The 20,816-nt window shown below is 34.2% G+C and overlaps 2 protein-coding genes and 1 pseudogene across 2 annotated transcripts; 1 reads left to right on the forward strand and 2 right to left on the reverse strand.

Moving 5' to 3' along the window:
• The first annotated feature begins 2,285 nt into the window (after nucleotides 1–2,285).
• Nucleotides 2,286–2,987, forward strand: LOC140037935 (uncharacterized). The gene has a single exon (XM_072083114.1). The coding sequence runs from the start codon at nucleotides 2,286–2,288 to the stop codon at nucleotides 2,985–2,987; it is 702 nt and encodes a 233-aa protein (XP_071939215.1).
• Nucleotides 2,988–3,850: 863 nt separating this feature from the next.
• LOC113735876 (small ribosomal subunit protein eS30z/eS30y/eS30x-like) lies at nucleotides 3,851–4,219 on the reverse strand (annotated as a pseudogene).
• Nucleotides 4,220–7,560: 3,341 nt separating this feature from the next.
• LOC113735001 (L-type lectin-domain containing receptor kinase IV.1-like) lies at nucleotides 7,561–9,993 on the reverse strand. Its single transcript, XM_027261875.2, has one exon. The coding sequence runs from the start codon at nucleotides 9,805–9,807 to the stop codon at nucleotides 7,774–7,776; it is 2,034 nt and encodes a 677-aa protein (XP_027117676.1). The 5' UTR covers nucleotides 9,808–9,993; the 3' UTR covers nucleotides 7,561–7,773.
• Nucleotides 9,994–20,816: the final 10,823 nt, after the last annotated feature.

Below are 20,816 nucleotides of genomic sequence, written 5' to 3' on the forward strand. Positions count from 1 at the left end.
AAAGACTAGATAGAGGGCTTAGCAGTGGAGGATGGAGTAACATTTTTGAGCATCCTAAGTGCACTCATTTAGAAAGCTTAGCCTCTGACCATAGCATGCTGATACTGGACACAATTTCAGGGGAAAGAAAAAAGAGAAAGAAATTCTTCTTTGACAAAAGATGGATTTAGAGAGAAGGAATTGGAGAAGTGATAAAAAAAGGCATGGGAGGAGGATATCAGGGGTTTTAGAATATTTAGGGTAGTACATAAGATTAAGAGATGTAGAGTTACTTTGTTGAAGTGGAGAAATGGATTTATTGAAAACTCTAGGAAGAGGATCTCGAACTTGAAACAGCAGCTGATGGAGGAGAAAAGTTCAGATATTGAAGGAAGAAAGGGAAAAGTTGCAGCTCTAAAAAATCAGTTGGTGGGAGCTTACAGAGAGGAGGAACAATACTGGAGTCAGAAAGCTAGGATAAACTGGCTACAAAAAGGAGATAAGAATACTAAATACTTCCATGCAGTGGTGAAGAGGAGAAGAAAAAAAAACAAGATAGGGAATTTGCAGAGAGAGGATAGATCTTGGACTATTGATGACAAGGAGATTGCTGAAGAGATAGCTAGATATTATAAGCAACTCTTTAAGTCAACTAGGACAAATTGTATAGAGGAGGTTCTGGATGGTATTCAAAAAACAATTACTGACCAGATTAATGTTAATCTAACTAGGCCTGTGGAGGAAAATGAGATAAAGGTAGCAGTCTTTGCCATGAATCCTATTAAGGCACCAGGACTTGATGGGATGACACCCCTCTTCTTTCAAAAATTCTAGCCTACCATTAAGGAAGAGGTGGTGGAAGCAGTCAAAGCTTTCTTTTAGTCTGGACATTTGCTCAAATCTCTGAACCATACCATTATCTCTCTCATTCCTAAGATGGAAATACCCACTGATATGAAATAATATAGGCCAATCAGCCTCTGCAATGTACTCTATAAAGTAATCTCCAAAATCCTAGCAAATAGATTAAAACCTGTCCTAGAACACTGCATTAGCAAAAACCAATCAGCCTTTGTTCCAAATAGACAGATTCTGGATAATATAATCATTTCTCATGAATGCCTTCATTTTCTTAAAAACAAGAGACAAGGTAAGGATGGTTATACTGCAATCAAACTGGACATGTCTAAAACCTATGATAGAGTTGAATAGGATTATCTAAAAGCTGTGATGGAAAAAATGGGGTTTAATCAGGTGTGGGTAGATTGGATAATGGAGTGCATTAATTCTATCTCCTACTCCTTCAATATAAATAGAGAGACCAAGGATTATGTGATTCCTTCTAGAGGTATCAGGCAAGGTGACCCTCTATCACCTTACCTGTTTTTATTGTGTTCTAAAGACCTCTCTAATTTACTAAGGAATGCAGCAAGACAGGGATTACTAAGTGGATTAAGGATCAGCAAACATGGACCAGCAATAACACACTTATTTTTTGCTGATGACACATTGATTTTCTATAAAGCTATGGGGGTAGAAGCAAGGGAGTTAAAAGAAATTCTGGATCACTATGAAAGAGGGTTTGGCCAGGTGATTAATTTGGACAAATCCTCTATCTGCTTTAGTAAGAACACCAAGGAAAGGGAAAAAGAGGAAACTTGCGAGCCACTAGTAGCTGTAAGGACAATGAACCAAGGCAAATATCTGGGCCTTCCAATGGTGATCACAAGGACAAAAGGACAGGTATTTGCCTACATAAAAGACAGCATTAAGGCCAAACTTAACAGTTGGAAGAATAAGTTCCTAAGTGCAGCAAGGAAGGAGGTGATGTTAAAAGCAGTGACTATGGCCATGCCAAATTATGCTATGTCTTGCTTTGAGTTACCTGTTACTCTATGCAAGGAAATCTCAGGGACGATGCCCAAATACTGGTGGGGTGAATCAGAAGGGAGGAGCAAAATACATTGGTGTTCGTGGGACAAAATGATAAAGGCAAAATTGGAAGGAGGATTGGGATTCAGGAACTTACTATGTTTCAACAAGGCATTGTTGGGAAAGCAGATTTAGAGGATGATCAGATACCCAAACCTTTTGGTTAGCAGAATGCTAAAGGCTAAGTACTATCCCAAGGATTCCATTCTGAATTGTGAGATCTCCAAAAACTCATCCTAGTTCTGGCAAAGTATTATATCAGCAAGAGAGGCAGTCAGGGGGGCATTCTGAAGAGAGTTGGATCAGGGAAGAGTATAAGAATTTGGAAAGATCAATGGATTCCAAACAATCTCAATGGAAGGCCAACTACAAGGATGCCAGACAGTGGGGAGGAGCAAAAGATGGAAGATCTGATTTCAAATTTCAGATGGAATAGGAATGAGATTTATGGGAGGTTCAATAGAGAAGATGCTGAGAACATTATGAGGATACCTATTAGTCTGTCAAGATCTGGGGACATGCACTTCTGGATACGTAGCAAACATGGGGAGTACTCAGTTAAATCCTGTTATCAGGTTCTGCTTAAGGAAGAGAGGAGTAAGGGAAGTGAAACAAAAGGAGATTCTGGATCGAGTTATGATGACTCCAATACACAAATTTGGAAAACTCTCTGGGGACTGAACATTAAGCATAAGATCAAGCTATTCATATGGAGGTGCATTCCTAACACCTTAACAGCTAGGGAAACAATTTTCAGGAGAACAAAACAAGGATCACCTTTTTGCTCAAGGTGTGGAGATAATATGGAAACTATGGAACATATTCTATTCCACTGCGAACAGGCTCAAAAGGTATGGAAGCTCGCACCAGTTCAATGGGATGGAATCCAGAATCAGATAGGTTGCTTCAAGAAGTGGTGGGCAGCATTAGTTCAAGCCACAAGCAGGAACAAAGGAAGACAGCATATTGCTTTGACTGCTAACATACTTTGGCAGCTATGGAAAGACAGGAATAAAATGGAGTTTGAAGGGAAGGAAAGAGATGGTCTGAAGATTGTACAAAAAGCCAGTACATAATGGATGGAGTATGAGGAAGTTGGGAAAGGAAAGGATGTAAAGAGTACATCAGAAACAGATGAAGCAAATGAAAAAGCAAGGGAGGGAGGAAGGGAGGAGGGAGAGCTGATGGAATTCTAGATTGCAACCAAGAAAGCAGCAGTGGGCCATAAATTAGGAATTGGCATCGTTGCCTAGCAGTCTGGAGGGAGGATCAGAGCTGAATGGACTTTAGTAGATAGAAGCTCGGATAGGGATATTCAAGATGAAGCCGTAGCAGTAAGGTTGGCACCAATGAAGGCAAGACAACAAAGTTGGCAAAGAATCAAAGTCATTAATGCTGACAAGCAACTTATTGCCTTGCTAAAAGCTGGGAAAGGTAACAATCCAAACACTGCTACGTTGATTGAAGATATACATGCTTTAGCTAATCTGTTTCAAATGTGCTCTTTTGAAGTTAGGAATATTAGTAATATGTCTCTATGTAATCAAATTAGCCATTATGCTCTAAGCATACTCATGGATGAGAAGAGATTTTTTGGCTCTCCTTAAGTGTCATGGTACACTTTGTAAAGTTGCTTGACTCGTTGCTCAAATATTGTACAGGTCGAGTATTTATAAAATATCATCTATCGTTTTCAGGAAAAAATATAGTTGAGTGGAGGACAAGACAAATGGAAACATACACCAAGAGGAAACTGTAGCTTCCAGTCTAATGACTACTCAATTCTCCTGCCTAGAGAACATAATTATGCCTAGAGAACATGGCAGTAAGTGGACTCGAGTTTCCCAACAGCTATAACATGACCAACACAACAATGCAACAAGCTCAAAACAGAATTTCACCTGCTAAAACTACCATACCTCAGTCCTCATGTTTACTTCTATGATGAGTTTGGCCCCCTTTTCTTTCCAAAGCCAACAATGGCAGTGATTGAGCAGCAGTTGTATTGCATACGCTTGTAGACACGGCCGCGAGGCTTCTTCTTATCTTGCTTTGCGACCTAGGGAGTTTGACATCTCACCTTATCTACACAAGCTAATGAACTGCAAACCTTACCGATGATTAGCTATGGAGTTTGAAATGCTGAGAAATCTACTTGGAGTGGGTGAGACTACAAAGAGTGAAAAGAGAAAGGACTGTTTCGTTACTTCTCAGAATAGATGAATTGGTCTCCGGTTTGTTCCGCCATCCCGACCGGCGAATCATTAAGATTCATTTTAATAAAATCTTTTGGATTCACAGTTTCCATCGTTCCCATCACTTCTTACTTTAATGTTTAGGTCCAAATTTTACAACGGAGCTTAGTAATGAAATTTGTTCTTAAGTTAATTTTCTCAGTCTTTATTGTCTCGAACCTCTTTATTTTTTTGTTTTGTTCTATAATGTTCTACTATAAAATGTTCTATAAGAAAAGTCATTTAATTATGGATGAATCAGTATTGATGCTTTATTACACTGCCTTTTATGAGATCACTCATAGACCTTACATATTGGAATTCTATATCATAGATATTTTTTCTCTTTCTCTCATCCTTCCATTTATCCACAGCTTCCTTCTCTATTTTGCTTTCCAACTTAAATCATATTTATTTTTGCAAGAACATAAAATAAATTTCAGTTGCTGCAAGGATGTGATATATCGGTCACATCTTGACTGGTTTTTTAGCTTTAGATCGAGATAATGCGAAGTGATAGGCTGGTTATTGAGGGGCCAATTTTTTGAATTCTAACCCTAAAAAAATCAACGAGTCACACACTAAGCATAGCAATTTTCTCAAATGATTAATCGAATAAATGTTTGGGAGTAAAGTTAGAATTAGCGTATGCCTTAGAGGAATAAATTATAATTTAACCTTATCTAAAATTAGGCATACGCATATATCAAAATCATGTATTTTTAAAATGACCGGAGTAAAACTTTGAAGTTATGTTTTCCATATATTAAAAAAATTTGGTCTTGTTCTCAACTAATATTGGAAGCATGATTTTAGTTTGTGATTCTTAAAATGCTATATTATTGTGTATTGCAACTACTTTTTCTATTCTGATTTTAGATTTTTAAGTTTAAAAAGATAAAAAATAAAAATCTAGGATTTTTCGTAGTTTTGAGTTCTAATTGTGGATTATTCTTTTATGCTGACAAATGCCCTCAAATTTTTAAGATAATTACTAACAAATCTAAAGGCACCCTATTTTTCTATTTCTATTTGTTATATATATATATATATGTCTCTTTTCCTCTTTCTTTTTTTTTTTTTTGCTCTCACTCCATCTTGAGGCATCTATGTCCTTGGGTGAAGAATTTAAGTACATCAAGAACAATTTAATTAGAATAAAATTTCATTATGCGCCACATAAGGCAATCTAGTCATTAGATAGTCAAAATTAGAAGCAGTATTGAACTAGAAGTATTATAGATACACTAAATAGACTTTCAAGTTACTTTAAATACCTAAAACTTCTTTGATTTTTTTTTTAAATTTTTTCTTTTTTTTGTTGTAAGTGAAATGTTTTGAATTCAAAATCTCTTACTGAGAGTCCTTCATAACTTACCATCCAACTCAATTCTTCCCCAATTTCAGTGACTCCTTATTAATCTTGAGAGAAACAACTTATCAATAACCATTTTGTAGAGAATCATGCTATGCTGAATGCGTGTACTCCTAGATAAGACTACTACAAATAGTAAATGGTCACCAACACAGTAAAAAGAAATTACCTTTTTCTTGAATTTATAAAAAAAATTAAATTGTGTAAGAAACAAGTAACTTTTTTTTTTTTTGTCGATACGATAGCTTCTTACACTATGCGGGAGGGGGAGGACCTGAAGAAATCCAAGGGTAACACGAAGGGGACTGAATCACCACCGAATGAGATGGGGGTACTATGCATCCACTTGGATTTTTTTAAGTAAGGACACATTTAAATGTGGCATATTGGTGGGAGGTAAGGTTTGAACCTTGCCTCCTACCTCACCAAACTTTAATGCATTGGTGGTGGCCACCAGCCAAAAGATGGTGGTTTTAGTAACAAGTAACAATCCACAAAAATAGGTAACTATTAAATATTTATCAATCTATACATTTTTATTTGCATTAGATACCCTACAAGTCTTGTCTGTTAGGATTGTAAGATTTTTGAGTTTTTGTAGAAAATATATTATAACAGTTATGTGTAAGATAAATAAGTAGTTGAAAAATGTATTAAGAGAATTTTTCTATGAAAAATCGCTATCTAAACACAAGATCAAAGAAAATGTGAAACCATTTCTATAAAATAATTTTGATAGTAATCATAATTTTTACTCCTCCGTCCCACGTCCCATTATTAATGTCATGTTTTTACTTTTTTATTGTCCAAAAATAAAAGTCTCATAATAAAAGTCAAACAACTTTCAATACTATTTTTCTTTTATACCCTTAGCAATAATGACAAAATTTTATAATTAATAATAAATAATTACATATGACTCACCATAACACTTGCACACTTTCACAAGTCCTATGACCTTTTGTTTTTAGCTGGCCATTTCCGTGTGTCAAACAATGGGAAAGATCGGAAGAATGTGAAAAGTACGGCCCACCATTTGACTGTGCATCACAAATGCTACTCCGGAAAACGCCCCAATTTTCTGGATGGAGGGGTACCATTTATACAAACATATGCGGTCTTTAATCACTAGGAACTTACTCGACGGATGTGACTTAAATTTAGCACCTACCAACTTGGACCGCTAGGCTGTACATTTAACAAGCTAATCCGGAGACTTTCATTATATACTGGTCCAGATGTTGCATAAAATTACCACCTACCAACTGATTTGTCATCGTCAGTATAAAATCACATCGAGGAATCGTACTAATCCGAAGACTTTCATTGTGAACTGGTCCAGAGGTTGGCAAACGGCATTGTCCTTTTTGACGAGGGGAAACGTTTAAATGCCGTGCTGGTTTGGCGATTAGGTGCAAGAAATCCAAATTGTGGTTTCCATTCATAGGACCACAATAAGTTTCAGATTCATGTGCATTGCCTCTTTTGTATTTATATCAGGAAATTAGTCTTGTTTCGAAAGTCATTTTCTTCCAAAAAGTTTTTAAATTTTTTATAAATATATTTTTTAATCACATTTTTACCTTACATATATCAAATTATTATAATATATATATTTTTAAAAATTTTAGAAAAAAAAAAGATCCAAACATGTTGTCATGATTGTGATACTTTTCTGAAATTGCATCTTAGCTAATTTTGAAATATAAAAGAAGAATTAAATGAACTTGGAGATTTCTAGCAAGTGAAGAAGCCTGAGTAGTTGGAGGGAGAGGTTAATGAAATTTCAAACAATTTGAAGATAATAAATGGACTTGTACTACATTGGACAGAAGTGTGACTACTGGAGTAATAATAGAGTTTGGTGACTAATAATTCATTTCAAGGGTTGGGTGTCTTTGGTTAGTGGGATGATTTCCAGAATATTTTAGTGCAACAATTTCAATTTTCTCTCAGGAAAGATGCTAATGAATAGGTGCTATTAATGAATCTTTTTTACAAGGCATATAGAAACTAGAAAATACATGATACAGAAAAAGAGGAAAGAAGAAACTCGCTTACAATATATTAAAACATTGCATATTTGAGATGCCACAGTAATGAAGAATACAAGGGGCTCTGGTGGGTAGAAAGATAATATGAAAACAGAACAGATGCGTCAGGAAATGTACTCAACAGAATAATCACAGCAATAGCATCTTTTTTTTTTTTTTTTTTCCTAAATTTACAAAATTAGAAAGATGTGCATCTTAATTACCGACCACCAGAGAGAAAGGAGTCTGTTACAGAATGTGTGTAACATCTGTCTGTGGAAGTTGCAAATGACGATCTAATATCTTCGAAGTCAGGATGGGTGAAGCCAAGGCCAACAGCAGAAACGCCCATGGCTAGTGATGACAAATCTGGCAAGGCAACTGATCCCTCCAAGTACAACAGAACTTGTCTCATACTTGGCCTAATCTTTGGTTCTGAATGAGAGCATAGCAAGCCCAGTTTCAACACCAATTCTGCTTCCTCTTTCACATATTCATTACCCAAATTATGATCAACTGCCTGGAGTATACAACCTGCTTTCCAGCACGAAAATACCCGGTCAACCAAAACGATACTCTCTGCTGGTTCTGCTCGAGGTTCTATTGGCCTTCTTCCGCAGGCAACCTCTAGCAAAAAGGCGCCATAAGCATATACATCAGTGCTCGTTGTGGCCATCCCAGTCCTATTATGCTCAGGCGCAAGGTAACCAAGAGATCCTGCTACATGGGTGCTTTGAGGGAGAGTTCCATGATCATATAGCCTTGCCAGGCCGAAATCTCCTAATCTTCCATTCAGTTCATCATCTAACAATACATTACTGGCTTTTACATCTCGGTGGATCACTACTTGCTCCCATTCTTCGTGTAGATAAAGTAATCCTGACGCTACACCTTTGATGACTCGAAATCTTTGGCTCCAGTTGAGGGCGCAGTTTGGTTGGTTGTACAGAAACTTGTCTAGACTACCATTGGACATGAACTCGTATACCAAAAGCAACTCTCCTTTACGCCTACAATAACCCAAGAGTGGCACTAAATTTCTATGGCGTAAGCGCCCAATACTGACGATTTCTGCAATAAATGCTCTCATTCCCTGTCTTGCTCGATGAGAGACCTTCTTGACAGCAACCTCAACCCTGTTTGTCGGCAACATGCCTTTGTAGACCTGGCCAAATCCGCCTTCCCCTAACAGCTGTTTTTGTGTAAACCCCTTGGTGGCAATGTATAAATCTTTGTACTTGAACCTGTGAGGCCCATAGGCCAGTTCCCATTCTTCCAGCACTTCTGCAAACTTCCACTTCCTCCTTAAATAATAAGCTACCCCAAAAAATACAATCGACAGCAAAAGTATGGAAAGCAGGGGCAATCCCACGGTGAAAAATTTAGAAACTTCCTTAGGTCCCAACCGAGGAAGCTTGGGGAGCCGAGAGAGATCAAGCGCTTGCGCATCACCATTCATCTTGAAGCTCCATCCCAGTACAGTAAAAGCTATCCCCTTGTCGATTGGACTAGTGGCTGCAGAAAAGCCAACATACATGGTTTGCCGTAAAATTGGCGAAAGATCATATCTCAGAGACAAAAGAGGAGTATGTGGTTTAGCAGCCGCTATTGGAGCTAATGTAACGTCGATTCTCCCATCCACCCCATCGTATTCCACCCAAAGTTGCATCGGTTGACCGCTGGCAAGAGTTAAGTTATCAAATGAATTCTTGTTATTAGCCCGGTAACTTGCTGGCTGGGATACCTTAGACCTCATAGAGTTAATGTCAATACCAACATGGTTGTCATTGATATCGTCAAAATCTGGGTTTTGGATAGTGTCAAGCTCCACTGCAAAAACGTGATTTGTGCTGTTTCCATCTGTGTTTGTCTCGAATAGGCCGAGGAAACGTGTGGAAGCCCCTTCTGCAAGGCCTCTTGTTGGCGCAATCACAAAAGCCATTCCCTCACCTGGCATGCCTGGGAGCCCAGCTACCATAGCAAACACAAATTGGGTGGAAAAGGAGAAAGCTGAACTATTAGATGTGTTCTTGAATTTGATGGGATTAGGATAGAAGCCATGCCCCGTCTGTAAGCTGGTGGTGTTGGTTATCCGTAGGAGGCCATTGCTGGTGATTTTGGCTACTCCATCCAGACTAAGATTTGATGATTGAAATCCTTGATAGATGAACCCAACATCGTCAGAATCTGCTGCACCAGCAGCGGTGTGAACTAGAAAATAGGCTAAGATTAGTGTTAGAAGTCTGAATGACATGGCTATCCAACTGCCAAATCCTTGTTAATTTGGTAGCCCATATCTTACTGTCTATGGTTGTATATACTGGATTGTCTGATGTGCAATACTTTCAATGGGTCCAGATACAAGGCAATTTGATTTTTCATTTCAAATTTAACCTTTTGACAATGATGCAATGCTTTGAGTAACATCACCTTTTTAAATTGACCGTCACTTCAAAATGAGTAACATCATGCTAACGTGTGGTTAGAATTGTCCATAAGTCCAAAATGAGCTATGGACTGTAACACTAGCATCTTCCTTTGGTTAAATACTTAAAAAACTCTGTTTCAACAAAAAAAAAAAAAAGTTAAAAAACTCCAAATCACATATTGCCTCCAAATCCCTTTCTTCTACCTCCTCCCAGCACCACAGTGCCCTTCCAACCATCCCCCTCTCTGTCAGAATTCCTCCAATAAAATGTCTTCCTTTGTCAGAGAAGGAATTTGCAAAGTCCAATTACTCAAGTCTTGATAGAATCATAAGCGAATTATTATAAATAAAAAAAAAGGAACATTAGTCACTATAAAATGAACAACAACCAGATGACAATGGAGGCAACTAAAAAAACATGATGGGAAGGTATGGGTAAATGGGGTTTAGGCGGCAGTGGCAATGGTAGGTTTATCTCCTTTTAGAAACGAGTTTCAGAGTTTGTGGGGAGAAGATAGAAACTAAATAGAGATTGACTGTTGAAACAGTGATGGCGGAAGGCAAGATCAGCTCAGGAATGTGGAATTTTCCGGTGAATTAGTGGCAATGATCCCTTTGTAATTTCAAGTAACGGTAACAATGGGATTGAGATTTGGATAATTAAAGTTGATGGTCTCCTTACAATTTATATATGTAACCGGTCAAAGTGCTAGCAAGTTCCATTGCATTGCCAACGTGTGGACCATAATTGTCCGCAACTTATCTCAAGTTACGGCATCTAAGCATCGCATTTCCGTTAACCACATTAGAGGGCTGATTTGCATCTGTTGTCTAATCAATTAGACTATTGAAAGCATAGCTTGGGACCTTAATCAATTAATGTTTTGAAGACAAGATAAAGATATAGGTATTATACAATATACATGAACACCGGTATAACTTATTGTGCTCGGCAACCCTCGGCAAATGAGTATCTGCAAAATTCATTTAATTTTTTTAAAGCGAGTTAAAAATCGGCAATCGGCAACTTCTTTTTATTTTTTTTTTTTTAGAGTGTAAAAAAAGAGTTCGAACTTGAAACTTTTTATTTGCACTTCCTCTTTTTTTTTTTTATTCATGAAAATCTTTATGCTAAGATGATAATAGAAATAAAGACTGAGATTCTAAAAACAACAAAATGTAATTGATTTATTTATAACTATATATACATGAATTAACAGCTATTTTTGGAATCCGAGACTAAACAAACTGAACAAGGATTTCTTTCACAACCTTAACAATTACTACCTAAATTGTATCATAGATTCAGTAATTTCACTCCGATGAATCCATTTTTCACTAGATTATATAAAGATACTTTTTTTTTTAATTTAAAAGGGATAACAAACTGGTGGAATTTTACCAGTACATTTACAGAGTGAGAGGAAAAACATAATTTGCATATATGAACTCAATAATATTGGTTTCTAAACAAAAAGAAATTATAATTTTGGCATTTAAGCACAACCCTAATATAGAGTGTGTGAAAGAGAAAATGAGCTTATCAAAAGTTTGATAAGCTGGTGCCACTTTCTTATCGCACAGTGCGAGCTATAAGTTACCTATTTGGCTTTGAAAGAAAAGCTTGAGAAATTTTAAACTTCTAACTTCACATTCAAATCAAGTTTCTTAAAAACAAATAAATAAATAAGAGACACAAGAATTTCTTTTTCTGAAAGACAAATGGTGTTGTGAATGAAAACGGCAAGAAGAATTCAGTATTTTATAAATCTCTCACGTCCCCAATTTGTTATGAACAGAGATCCGTTGATATTGTCGTGCTGCTTGGCAATACTGACAAAAACAATCCAATATGAATTGTGGCCCGGGACTATTATTTATTTGCTCAAGCAGCACGAAACAAACAAAAGATGTGAGATATTAGGAGGTGTTTGGTAAGTGAATTTCAAGACAGGGAATGAACTTCATTTTAAATCATATTTTTACATAATGTTTGTTTAAAATAAACAGGATCAGTTAATACGTTACATAAAATCTTTTCTTTGTTTAGTGATTAATTACTAAAGTGTAAGTATTGTTTGTCTATTATATTTTTATTACTAAAACTCATTGTTGTGAAGGTATCAAAGAATCTGGATTTTTATCAAAGTAGTATATATAGTGATAGTGATCATTAAATTTCGGGTTAATCACATTTTATCCCCTTAAAGAATACCCCATTTTTCAGTTTACCCCATAACCTTTAATTTTGTTCACTTAACCCCCTTTAGAACAAAATTGCCCTTGCATTATTTTGACTTTTCATTTACCTTATTTTCTTTTCTTTTATTTCTTTTTCTCTTTCTTCTTTATTTAATTCTTCCTCTTTCCCACAAAAATTTTCACCTTAATGATTGAAATTAAAAAAGAGGAATTGCAGAGATCTATCTTCTCCTTAAATGATTAAAAAAATATTCAAATCACTTTCCTAAAATACAATTTTTTTAACCTTTCAATTTTTTTAATTTTGGGTTTTCCTCTTTCCTTTCTAGTTTCTCATTTTATTCTCAAGAAAATATCATAAGATGAAATTGTTTTCCTTTCTTTTATTTGTTTTTCTCTTTCTTCTCTCTTTCATTCTTCCCAATAGATATTTCATTTCGACAAAAATTTTTGTTTTGTGTTTGTAATTGCATATTTCTGGGTGAAAGTTTAAAAGGCATCAAAAACTAATTTTGATTTTTTGTATGATGCCACGTGTCACAAATTTCAATTGATGATTATTAATCAGGTCATAATTTCATCTTAAGATATTTTCTTGGGAATAAAATGAGAAACTAGAAAGGAAAGAGAAAAATCCAAAATTAAAAGAATTGAAAGGCTAAAAAAATTGTATTTTAGGAAAGTGATTTGAATATTTTTTTAATCATTTAAGGAGAAGATAGATCTCTACAATTCCTCTTTTTTAATTTCAATCATTAAGGTGAAGATTTTTGTGAGAAAGAAGAAGAATTAAATAAAGAAGAAAGAGAAAAAGAAATGAAAGAAAGGAAAACAAGGTAAATGAAAAGTCAAAATAATACAAGGGCAATTTTATCCTAAACGGGGTTAAGTGAGTAAAATTAAAGGTTAGGACATAAATTGAGAAATGAGGTATTTTTTAAGGGGATAAAATGTGATTAACTCTTAAATTTCAGACAAATAGCTTTTGGCGTTTGTCGTGAAAAAAAAAGAGGGTTAATTACACTTTGCCCCCTAAACTTGGGCCCTTGTATCACTTTGCCCCCTAAACTCCAAATATATACATTTTTCCACTTATCGTTAACTTTTTGACAGGGTGAAGATAATGTTATTTTTTTATAACCAAATTTTCCTTGGCTAATTTTTAAACACACATAATAATTGTAACATAATAAACACCTATTTCTTTAATAATTACTAAATGCATTTAAACACAATTATACTATACATTTCAACCTTTTAGCACTAAAATGAATTCTATAATCTATAAAAAGAAGGCTAAGTAATTCAATGTATTTATCTCAATGCCGATAGCAATACTTAATTGAAATGAAATAAAATTAATTAGTGCATTTGGAATGAAGATTATTGGATAATAATTTTTTACTGTAGCACTTTTTAATATGTATTTTGAAGAGACAAAACATGACTAAAAAATAAAAATGTATTGGAAAATGTATTTAGAGAATCTTCATTTTTTTTTTGAAAAATGATGAATTCAAACAAAATACAGAGCAAGGTCTGAATACGGCATAAAAATGCCTAATAGCGACTTATTGGCTCGTGAAAATCTTGTAAAAATGCAACAAAAATAGAAATTATCAAAACCAACCTGTTTACAATTTATAGGAAGAAAGATAAGCGATGGAAAACTTGTGTAGAAGTTTTAAGAATTTTTAAATTCTTTTTTCACCATAATACAAAATTTCAATTCTTTGGCATTATACCATCTTCTATTTTTTATTTTTCTAAATCATGTGACTTTGTGTTTTCGCTAATAAAATGTTTTATATTCCAATTAAAAGTATAACATTATTCTAGAACTATTATGTATGGGCATTAATGTCATTTTATCACAATTTTAGATGGAAACGTCATCATTAATGTTTGATGTCAATGAAGGAGGTAAAGTGTATATATTTAAAGTTTAGGGCGGAAAGTGTTATAAATGGTTAAGTTCAGGGGGCAAACTATCATTAACCCAAAAAAGAATGCGTACGTACCGACACCCCAGCTGGTTGCAACCCGATATCCCATCAATATCCCATTAATAGCTTGACCACTTTCTGGCTTCGATAAGCCTCCAAATGCTATATCGTCTGCACCCCTCTTCTGTCCAGTTTCTCTACAACAATAGCCTGCATGCACTCAACATGAGTAGCAAAAAAATTTTGAAGTCTAGACAGATCGATCTTATTGGTAGAATTAATGGTGAACAATTTGCATCGGGGAACAGTAGTTAGGAGACCTTAAAACCAATGGTTGACGGAGAAAATCACACCATTTGGTGAATAGATTTTCAGAGATGATTGGCCTATAATCTTTTTCTTTTAGTTAATTAAAAATTTGGATGAATTTAGTTCTATTTTACTGTCATAAGCCAAGCCAAGCCAAGGTATGCCTCGAGATCATAGACTATAGATCCTTTGCATGAGTTTTATATTGTACATCAACAGAGTTTTTATGTCAACGAAGGAATAGAAATTCGAACACGCAATTTATTTAAAAAAATGATATGACCTTAAAAAACTGAGACAATGTACACTTGGCTATAGCATTCAACCTAAATCATGAAAATCTTGACAAATGTTGACTAGTCTACTAAAAAGTCTTCGGTCTAGTCTTGGACAGTTGTCAATAATAGACTATATACATATATATATATATATATATATATATATATATATATATATATATATATATATATATATAAAGTACCTTGTGGATGAATCTAGTATACCAATGGAAATGTTTTACGCAAATAAATTTTCTTTTGTACAACAGCAATTATCTATTTTGTACCTGTACCTATTCCTATTCTTACTTTAATCTATTCTAAGAAGAGGGTCCGACTAGACCTATGGAGGAACTGACGGAGATTGAACAACCATCAGATCAGATAAATATACTATACACCCATATGAATTTAAATCACTTAAAATGACAAATCACATATAATGATAATTGATGAGAGGTAAAATTTGAACCATTGACCTCCATCCCATCGTACCTTATAGGCTATGGTAGTGGCCAACGTCCTAAATTGCTGTTGGTTTTTCACGCAAATAATTTGATCCACGGATTTATCATACAGACTTTCATGAAGGATGAAGTTACATGGTGCACGGTCATGTAGCTCTGATTGAGGTTTTTAAGACCCAACTAATCCAATCCAACGTGGTACAAATTAAAATTTTTATTATGAAAATGTGGAAAATAAATGTGGCATGCCTTGAGTACTAGCGGGACAATTTCAATTAGAAGTTATCTAGCAACAGCATTGTGGTACTGTTTGAGTAGCTTCTTTTCCCTTTTTGTTTTGTATTTGTGACTGCATGACTAATGGAAGCGTCAAGGGTTAGCGCTAGACTTTGGTCTTTTGAAAAGTGAAATTATAGCCGAAAACTGAACAAAAATGGAAGGACTTACAATGCGATGCACCCATTTAATTTCAGAAAACATCTAAACCAGAATTCAGAAAGAAATGAAATTATATGGAGCTAATAAGTGGATAATGGACATTATTACAGGTTAATTTTAGAAAAGCTATCAAAATGTTGAATAAATCTCAGCACGTATCCCTTCAAATTGCCAGACCGTATGAAAATGAAACTTGTCGCTGTGGTTAAATGAAAAAGAGATTTCAATATTGTAGTCATATTTGCCTAATCACGTAACCGGTGGACCAAAAGTCTTTGCAATGGCCAGCAGCAGACTAACACGAGGTTGAAACTTACCCCTGGTACAGGGCACCTGTCATGCTCCCAGCATCTTAAATCACGGAAGCCTGTCTCATTTACCAAAATAGTCTTTCGACTGGTACGATTCCTGTAAGATGGGGATTGGGACAGGTACGAGAAGGTTTGGTTCCATTCTGTACTGTTGTTGAACCTTAAGGTATAGTTGTTGTATACCACCGTTGTTGTACAGTTGTTGGTTCCATCAGAAAATTTGTCGTTCAATCCTCAAATTGCTGTTTTTTTTTCTTTTTAATGGTATACCTTAAGGTATATATATTTTGCACATCCTCTGCACTTCAATTACCAGAACCTTTACCCAGGGAAATTAGTTTCACCATGTATTTGCAAAAGATCGCTAAAAGCACATGAATAAAACATAGCAATCACAAATCTGAAGAAATCAGACATCCAACAAGTCGAAACAAAAACAAAAGGGATGCAAATGAGTAAGAAATCAAATGACTTCTTTACTTAATTGGCACTGATGTCTTAGGGCAGAAGCTGTGCTATTTGTTTCAAAAGCACCGTGTATGTGTGTGTATATACAAGCAATGGTTAGGCGTTCTTGTATATACAAGCAATGGTATCTTGTGTTTATGGTACCATATATATGTATTAGAGGTGGCAAAATAGGCGGGATGGGCGGGATTTGCTTGGGTTCGAAATGGAACCAAATAATATGGGTTTGTGTCTAACCTTACCCATATGTGTTTTGGAACTAACTTGGGCGGGATCACTTTGGAATGAGTTTAGATTGATCCCGCCGAATACCCAAATCTATTTTCTATATTTTTTTTCCTTTAATTCTTTTTTATTTTTTATATAACTTTAATATTTTTATTTATTAAATTTCTTTTGATCTTATTATGAATTTATATTTTCCTGAATTCATTTACACTCTAGAACGATCAACAGTTACTTTTAAAAGACATAACATTTTGGTAAGAATGAACAAATCTTCTCCCTGGATTAATCCAAAAATTGGATTAACAAATAAAAGAAAAGATAGATATACAGTCATATTCCAACCTTACCCATAATGTTGTCTGACACAAGAACTAGAAACAAGATTTTTTAACACCAAATTCATTCTTATTGACATTCTTAAAATTTTCAAAATTTGATACAAAAAAAATTCACATTAAATGCTGAATAAAGCTAGCACAGAAACGAAGAACCTGATTAAAAATTGATAACATGGTTGCATACAGAAATCTATGTAGATAGTTCAACAATTAGCATAAAATCAACATAAAGGGTGCCAACAGTTGTTAGTAAAGCATTGATTCTTGTAGACACCAAAATTTTACCCATTCATTTTATTTTTATTGTTATCTTTATTTTTTTGAAGTTGTTTAAATGAAATCATTTTTACTTAACTGGTTTTCTTTTGTACGAAAGTGAAGAAAGGAAAAGAAAGAAAATGGAAGTGAAAAAAAATCAGATTTTTGCAAAAAAAAAAAAATCAAAGATGAATTTTTGGATAAATGAATTTTTTGGAAAGATATTTGGGCCCAATGGGTACCCAAGTATTTCCCAACATTTCCCATCAAATAATAGGTACAATTGGGATGTATCTCATTTTAAACCCAATATCAAATTACAATACCCATCCCATCCAAAGTTCTTTTGGGCATGGATAGCCCATTGGAACTTGGTACAAATTGCCACCTTTAATATGTATATGGTATCTTGTATCCGTTATTTTCAAGCAATGGTTAGGCGTTCTTGTTTGCCGAGTGGCAGTTCTTCTTCTTTATTGGTTGTTTCTGCCGTGCGTTGCTCATAGCTTTCCGGAGAAGAGGTGACATTGGGTTCTTTCGATGGAAAAAACAAAGTAGAGAGAACCAAGAAAAAAAGAAAACCTAAAATAGCCTATTTTGTCTCAAAAGAAAGTATAAATTTCCACGTAGAGGCCTCCCTGTGTTGGAGGACTCAACTTTAGTAGTCATTATATTCTTATACTATATAAGAATGACTTGAAATCAAAGAGGGTTTGAATTTCAATTGCATGAATAGAGGCTATTTGAAAATATAGAATGTTGTGTAGTTTTTTAAAAATTTTTGGGACGACTGAGAGCAGCATGTGTTTAGATATATTTACTAAAATGCTCTCATTTTGGTATATTTAAATCTTTGATTTATGGAAACATTTGGATATTTCTGGAATATGGAGTTATTTTGTAATCGTTTTTGCATCGAGTACAACTCATATAAGTTTATGTGTTGGTGTAATTACTGAAATGGTGTTATAGACACGTTTAATTAAAGTGTGACTTTTGTTGTGTAATTAACACATAAACATATTAACACATTGTACAATTAACACGTTGCTATAACTAACCGTTGGAGAGTATTCTTTTGTCTAAAATAACTTATATCTCCTCTTGGACGATTTTTAACTAACATCTATAGGGGTCTTTTGGGAATGGTAAAATTATAAAAACATTGATAAAGTAAAGCATACAAGTGTGTGCTGCAATTAGAATGTACTATTATTAATTTTATCATATTTAATGACTATTTCTTTCCAGAATGTACTATTATTTGTCCAATGAAAAATTCTCTTTAACCACAGGCACCAAACACCCGTGCACTTTCCCCCTAGTATTAATTATACGAAAAAGGAGTTTGGGGTTCTGTTGCTTTTTTGAATTTTTCTACACATATAGGGGTTTTCTTGATATTTTACAGTTTTGAGTCATATATTTACAGAATTTAATACAAGTTGTCGTGTCCCATTTTTTAAAATAATATAGAAGGAGTTAGTAAAATGAGTTTTTGATTTTAGAAAATAAAGAAAAATGGCCTAAAATGGGACATATAAAGTGCGACGTTTTGAGCTCAAAATTTAGTCTAAAAAGGGTTTTTTAGGAAAAATAAAAGTCGCCACTTGGTATTGAGTTTAGGTGTACCAAGTCATTCAAAATATATTTTTAAATGAAAACAAATAAAAACCTTTTTAAATGACTCTAGATCTTTGAAAATAAGATAAAAGACTTTGGGAGTCATTGTTTAAGGAAAGGAAAGCAATGATTTGATATGTTCAAACTTAAGGCACCCTTTCAACCTAACCAAGATTAGTTGCAAGATTAGTCAAAAATTTGTCTAATCTAATAAAACTTATCACATTAGGATGCTTCTATATGGATGCAAATCTAAACCTAAGGGATATCTGGAAGGGTGAGATGTCTCTTCAAAACTCAATTGGTTCAAATCACATTAATTGTGATGCTCAAAAATGATTATTTGAAGAGCTTACAAAAAATGCAAAAGATGAGACTCAAAAAAATAAATTATAATATATAGATAATTATACATGACCTAGAAGAGGGAATGCAACATGATGGGTACAGGGGACTAAAATTTGTGACTCAATTTTCCTTTTTATAGTGGGGTAATAGCGCGTTAAAGTTAAAAAAACTATATTAAAAAAATTCGTGACTCAATTTTCCTTCTTATAGAGGGGTAATAGCGCGTTAAAGTTAAAAAAACTATATTCGTCTATTTCCTATATTTGAAGGGTGACTATCCTAACCTATGCCAAGCAAATGGATTAGCTTTATTTCTAATTTCTTAAAATGAGATGCAATTCTAAATAATATAGTCCAAACGGATAGAGGGTAAGGGAATAATAGTAGGGGAAAATATCATGTAAAAATGAAAATAAACTAAAATAGAAAAATGCGTGAAATACAATAAATGTCATACAAGATATGACTCTAGCGCGAAAATAACCTAAAGGATCTAATATTGGACTATCCAATTTCTACAAGTCCTTACTAGCGTTGGACTAGTGGAAAATCAGCGAGAAAAGCGACAACTAGCATTGGATTAGTGTGGTGACGTCATGCATTCATTATAAATATACAAAACATATAAAATATAATTAAAACAAATAAACACATAAAACATATAAAACATGTAGAGCACATAGCACATAGACATAATATTTAGATGCAAAAAATCTTAAGAAAACGAAGAAACACATAAGCACACTAGCATGCAAGCAAATAAAAACTAACTATTATATTGGGGGCTCTAACTACAATCTAAAAGGGAAATTTTTGGAAATAATAAACCTATCTATTACATTTAGGGTAAAAAACAAAAAAAACCCTTGTGGTATATCTAATACACAGAAAACCCCCGTGGTTTCAAAACATAGAAAATGACACCTCATATTTTGAACTAAATTATAAACTAACAAAATTTTTTAAATTTAACGAAAATGACAGTTTCGACTGTTAAACTTACCGGATTCCGTTAAGTTTACCGTTAAACTTACCGGATTCTGTTAAGTTCACCGTTAAATTTACCGGATTCCGTTAAGTTTTCCGTTAAGTTTAATAAATTTTGTTAGTTTACAATTTAGTTCAAAACATGAGGTGTTATTTTGTATGTTTTGAAATCACGGGGGCTTTTCTGTATATTTGATATACCACAGGGAGTTTTTTTGTTTTTAACCCTTACATTTATCTAACTAATTACATTTTAGGGCAAAAAAATAAAATCTATCTATTACATGGTTTAACTAAATACATTTTTTGGGCACCTATCTATTACAATTTAGCATTTAAATGCCTCCCAAATAATCATCAAAAATTAAATAAAATAAATGAAAACTTGAAATGAATAAAATGAGTAAATAAAGGAAAAAACACTTAAAACATGCAACTACGCATAAAAAACACACAGGAGCACATAAAAGAACCTAAAATAATAATAGAAAGTACCTCCCTTGAAGTAGTGGTTAAATGAGGTAGAATTTTGCCCTATTTATACTCTAAAATCAACAAATTAGTCACGCCACCAATTTAATTAACAATTTAAAAGACAGTGTAAACGTATAGCAAATTCACTTTATTATTATTA

Source organism: Coffea arabica, chromosome 3c, assembly GCF_036785885.1.
Source record: "Coffea arabica cultivar ET-39 chromosome 3c, Coffea Arabica ET-39 HiFi, whole genome shotgun sequence".
NCBI lineage: Eukaryota > Viridiplantae > Streptophyta > Magnoliopsida > Gentianales > Rubiaceae > Coffea > Coffea arabica.

Coding starts and splice junctions, on each gene's coding strand:
- LOC113735001 (XM_027261875.2), bottom strand. CDS start 9,807: ATGTCATTCAGACTTCTAACACTAATCTTAGCCTATTTTCTAGTTCAC.
- LOC140037935 (XM_072083114.1), top strand. CDS start 2,286: ATGCCAGACAGTGGGGAGGAGCAAAAGATGGAAGATCTGATTTCAAAT.